This window comes from Montipora foliosa, chromosome 12, assembly GCF_036669935.1.
Source record: "Montipora foliosa isolate CH-2021 chromosome 12, ASM3666993v2, whole genome shotgun sequence".
Lineage (NCBI taxonomy): Eukaryota > Metazoa > Cnidaria > Anthozoa > Scleractinia > Acroporidae > Montipora > Montipora foliosa.
This window is the reverse complement of record NC_090880.1, coordinates 40,516,027-40,521,026: the sequence shown is the minus strand read 5'-3', so window position 1 is coordinate 40,521,026 and position 5,000 is coordinate 40,516,027. Positions and strand designations below refer to the sequence as shown.

At 38.2% G+C, this 5,000-nt stretch overlaps 1 protein-coding gene across 1 annotated transcript in view; it reads right to left on the bottom strand.

Annotated features, from left to right (window-relative positions):
* The window catches only part of LOC137980359 (chromatin-remodeling ATPase INO80-like), a 40,789-nt gene that overhangs the window by 30,545 nt on the left and 5,244 nt on the right, over positions 1–5,000 (bottom strand). The window contains exons 4-11 of the mRNA XM_068827772.1: positions 4,760–4,827; positions 4,363–4,503; positions 2,808–2,919; positions 2,359–2,438; positions 1,269–1,394; positions 763–816; positions 455–553; positions 246–350 (exon numbers count right to left, since the gene is read on the bottom strand). Coding sequence (XP_068683873.1) covers positions 246–350; positions 455–553; positions 763–816; positions 1,269–1,394; positions 2,359–2,438; positions 2,808–2,919; positions 4,363–4,503; positions 4,760–4,827 — 785 coding nt within the window. The remainder of the gene's footprint in view (positions 1–245; positions 351–454; positions 554–762; positions 817–1,268; positions 1,395–2,358; positions 2,439–2,807; positions 2,920–4,362; positions 4,504–4,759; positions 4,828–5,000) is intronic.

The window sequence follows — 5,000 nt, the reverse complement described above, 5'->3', positions numbered from 1 at the left end:
AGAGCAACAAGTTGCCCAAGACCATCTTCAGTTCAAGCACACCTTCAATGTTCCAGTACCATTTTCAGAATTCTAGCAATAAGTATTTTTATGATCATCATCATCATCATTGGTTTATAAAATCAATATCAACTTTCAAAAAGATAACCATGACATATGAGAAAATGGGTCAGTTTGGAAGTAAACTGTATCAGTCCCATTGGCACCCAGTCAATAGCAATTTTATCCATTCAGTTGGATCTTACCTCTCGAAATTCATCATCCAGTTTGCGCTGTTCCATAGCCTCTTTTTCTGCTCTTTTTCTGTGTTCTTTCTCCACCTTTTCATACTTCTTCCAGTATACTAACATCTAATAAACAAACTTCTAGATAAGCACTAGTCCAGTCAGACACAAATATTATTTTTAAGGAAAAAAAAAGACCAAAGTCTTAACTAAAACCAATGAAACTACACCTCTCTAGAGAGCCTTCTTGCTTTTGGAGCAGTTTGTTGAGTGACCTTTTGAGATCTCTGAGCTTCCTTACGCATCTCTTTTGAGCACAGCTGAGCAAGCTGTAGACAGGAATTAAATCAATACATTTTGTTCAACTGTTGGGTGAAGTATAAAAGCATAGAAGCGAGAAGTACATAGTATCAACAAGTTGATCAATGTTGTATCTTTTTACTATAATGTACATACACATTGTATAGAACTATTATGGTCAGTAAAACATTCCCTTGGTCAATCCAGCCTCTGCTTCCTTATCTCCATCAAAACTTACCTTTTTACAGTTTGTAAGCATATTGTTTCTAGCAGAGCACTTTTGCCTGTGAGCCTAAGAAATTAAAACAATAGCTCAGTACATCCAAGATGACGATAAAGGAGAAGATATGCTAACAGTTGTTACAGCAGAGACCCTTTTATTTCAGCCCTTACTTAATGACCACGCCCCTTAATGGAGATTGGGCAATCGTCACATTTAAGAATTTCCATTCTTGGTAGTTCCGAGATGGAAACTGCTCCTATGACAAACCCTGACAACCCAGTCATGTGCCCCTGCATACAGAAGAACAGAAGACACTTGTCACAAAAACTTAGATGGAAGAAAAACCACTGAACATGTTAAAATTCAAATCCAGGACACTAGCTTCCCAACCAGGGATCTTCCCACATGATCAAAGGAAAAAACTATCTACAAGTACATGTAGTACCTCTAGTCACATGGGTATCAACCAAAACTTTACGTCGCCGTAAAACTCAATGAAAGAAAAAAATAGCAGACAGTACCCTTGGTATCTCCTTCCTGACTATTAAAGCCCATAACTTTCGTCTCTTTGCATCTGCCTCTTTGCGTCTTATCAGAGTTTTCTTGATTATCCTCTCCTCCAAGGTTAGTTGTCGCTGGTCATCATCCTGAAGTATAAGGCAAATACTGAATGATGTTCTATTTCAAATTGTTCTATAATAGATAAATCCTTACAGGAGCCAGTGCGGCCTATTGGTTAGGATGCTTGCAAGGAGATCCGGAGTTCCCGGGTTTTAAGACTCATTATGACCACTCCTTGAATTTCTTCCTGGTAGTCCCTGGTTCAACTTCTCGGCCACACTTGTAAATAGCCAACTGGTTTGCCTCTGGCCAGTTGGGATTCTTTAAATTGTTATTGCATTCTGTAATTTCGTTCATTGTGTTTCATAGGCCCTGAAAAGCCCCTATGGGCAGTGGTCAATTAAGTGTGTATTGTATTGTATAGAGTGTTTCCACTCACATGATCAGTAACCTTGTTTTTCCACCGAAACAAAAGAAAATGTTTACACAATAATAGAGCTCAGTTCCCGGAGGATTACTCGGGTACACCAACATGGCCGCCGTTCCATTGTTTAGGAACACCAACATGGCCGCCGTGACGTCACATGAAAACACTCTTTTGAATAAATCACTGATATTATACCAGATCAATAATTACTCTCCAAGGTTAAAGAACAAAAAAAAACAGATCAAGATATCCAGAGGATAGACTTATATTGACTACATAGCTCTATCCACTCTTGATTAAGTAACAGGGGGCTGATATTTGCATTAAAATGTGCATCATTGCCTGCAAGGTGCTTTCAAGAGACACCCATAACCAAATGAAGAATGATTCATATTCTTATCAAATGCTGGTCTCTGAAATGCAGGGATGAAAATGGTACATTGTACTTGAAAGTTCACACAATAAAATTTGTGGAAATAATGCTTTTTGCTTTGTTTTATCTGATTGCATCATTAGTACAACCATGCAAGGTTTCCACAAAAATTTCTGTTTTAATTTTCTTGAAACTTTTGTGCCACTGCTCGACTTCACTGGTTTTCAAAACTTCTGCATTTCATACTTACCAGATCATCTGAATTTCTTTTTTTCTTCTTAACTTTCATCTTATCTTTTTCTTTCTTCTCTTTAGCAGGTGTTAAGTTATCTGCAAGAAAAAACAACAAAAATTGCGAAGGCTCAACCCATTGACTTCTGGAGTGAGACTTAACAGATTCTACTGTCTTATCCCAGACAAATTACAGTATGTACTAGTCAACTGAGGGCATCCTCAGCCACATGAGGAGTTACTGGGTTACAGTTAAGGTCCTGGTATGAAAATGTGACCTGGAAGCAGTTGTGGTTCTCAGGGCCACAAATAATAATTACTGTTACAGTACACTTGAAAGGTGAGAAAAATAATAAAAAAATGTCACATAAGCAGAAAAATAATATCGTTTTTCTTCTCTACAACATGAATATACTGTGACCCTGTGATTCAAGTAATGTGTGGTACACATGGTTAAGCCACACCTACCATCCTTGACCTTCTTTCTTTTTAGCTTTTTAGAGCCAGCCTGTTTTTGATACTCGTGGTACTTGTCCTCATTAGATAGCAAGCTGGCACTGTAATGCTGGTACCTAAAAAGCTGAAAATGGGATAAGTGAAATGCTTATGTTACTAGGTCCTAAAAGGAGATTTGACGGCATAGTGGTTTGGTGCCAAATTAGTGCAATGATTCTTTTGGGTTCAAATCCTCTTGATGGTGACATCGACTTGTGACTTGTGTTTCCACAACCTGGCCCGGGTTGCTTGAAGCATGGTTAGCGCTAACCAGCATTAAATACCATGGAAACCTATAGGTTTTGATACTTGTTAACCAACAGTTAGTGCTAACCAGGCTTTGAGCAACCAGCCCCTGAGCAAAATCATCATCAGACTCATGTGGCTCCTGAAGAGTCACTTTAAAAGATGACTTCCACTCAGGTTATCAAAACATTAGTCAATGTCACCAATAACAGTCCTTCTCAGGACACCTCTCGCCCAAACAAACTTAAGTACTTCTTTTCATCAAGTTTTGCCTTTAATTTTATCTTAACCCTTTGGCGTCCAAACCGGCCTAAACCGGCCAGACTTAGTATTTTACTCTGTCTAACACCAGACGATTTTACTTGTCAATGGGGAACCCCTGGGAGTCAATGGGTTAATTAATCACTCACTGAAAAACTATGTCCCCATTAATATAGAATAAAAAGATGGCTTCCAAGGCTGCTGCCTAACGGTTGCCCGGTCGCAATTTGATCATGAATTTGATCCCAGCTTTTCGTGTCATCATTCGGCACTCAAGTGAGGTAGTCATTTCAGTGATACAATTAAACATGCATTTCCGTGATGCGATGCTGTATCTCCCACTGACAACTGAAAGTTCTTCCCTAACCCCAAATACCTGGATCTTTAAGAAGTACACTTTCATTTTTACTATTCCGACATGAAATGTTGATCAGTGATGGACAGGATCAAGAATTGTGACTGCTATCATCCTTGATCTTGTAGATAAACAGAGTTGTTACACCCCGTAAATTAAATTGTAAAAATAGGTGATTTGATTTTTTTCACTTCATTTACAAATACAACATTTACTGTCATAAAGTACAAACCAGTTTTTTGGTACATTGTAAGTCATCTGTGACATGTTTTAAATCTTTCATACTATTATAACTAGGGCAGACAACTTGACTTCAGGGGGGAGGGGGGTGTGGGGGGCACTGAGTTAATTAATTAATTCCTGGCACTTGAAAAAATTACTTGGGACTACTAACGTTTAATGTTGGGAGCCCCAAAGGGTCCTGGAAAATTTTCTTAGGCAGCAGCTTGGCTTCCTAGAATGCACAGTCCCAAAAAAAACGTTACAAGCCTTATAAACCACAGACATATTTCCCTCTAAGCTACTGATCTCACACAACTCACAGAATATTCATCAGCAACTAGAGCCATCCATTGATTTAAAGGAACAACAATGAAACACTTTTGCCATAACAGCCATTATACCGTACTCTTTCAAAGGATTTATTTGCTAGGAGAAAGTGCTTACATCTTTGTCAATGTAGTACATTTGCTGAGAAATCTTTTGCTGCTTGTGTAGCCATAGCATCTCTTGTAGGTCTTCCTCAGTCAATGGCACCTCATCATCCTCATCACAAGAAGAGTCTGAGCTGTCACTCAAGAGCACCTCCTGTAAGAAAACAGATACTAAATTATTGAAAACAGTTAACATTGCGACTTTTCTTTAAAAACCCACATTTTCCCTAAATTGGATGGAACTTTCCAACTGTGAAGCTTATTTGACCTTGAAAATGTAATCAGTGACAACCATGAAGAACAGCTGTGACCATTGAAAAATTATATTTGACCATAATAATAATAATAATAATGACTCATCTGGCCACTTCACCCGACTACAAACATCATCAGAGATCTCTCTTTTTTACCTTTAGCCATCTTCTGTCTTTTTTCACTTTGCTGAAGTTGTACAACCTTGTCTTGTCAATCCTAAGCTCTGTATAGCCAATTAAACAACAACAACCACAATCAAATCAAAGATAAGAAACTGTGGTGCATGATGTAAAAAAAAAAAAGTAAATGCTTTTTTTAGAGCGGAACTGCACTTAGCTATCAAGCTAGTTGACAGGCACCCCACTTTTAATAATCTGGAAGAAACAATTCAAACTT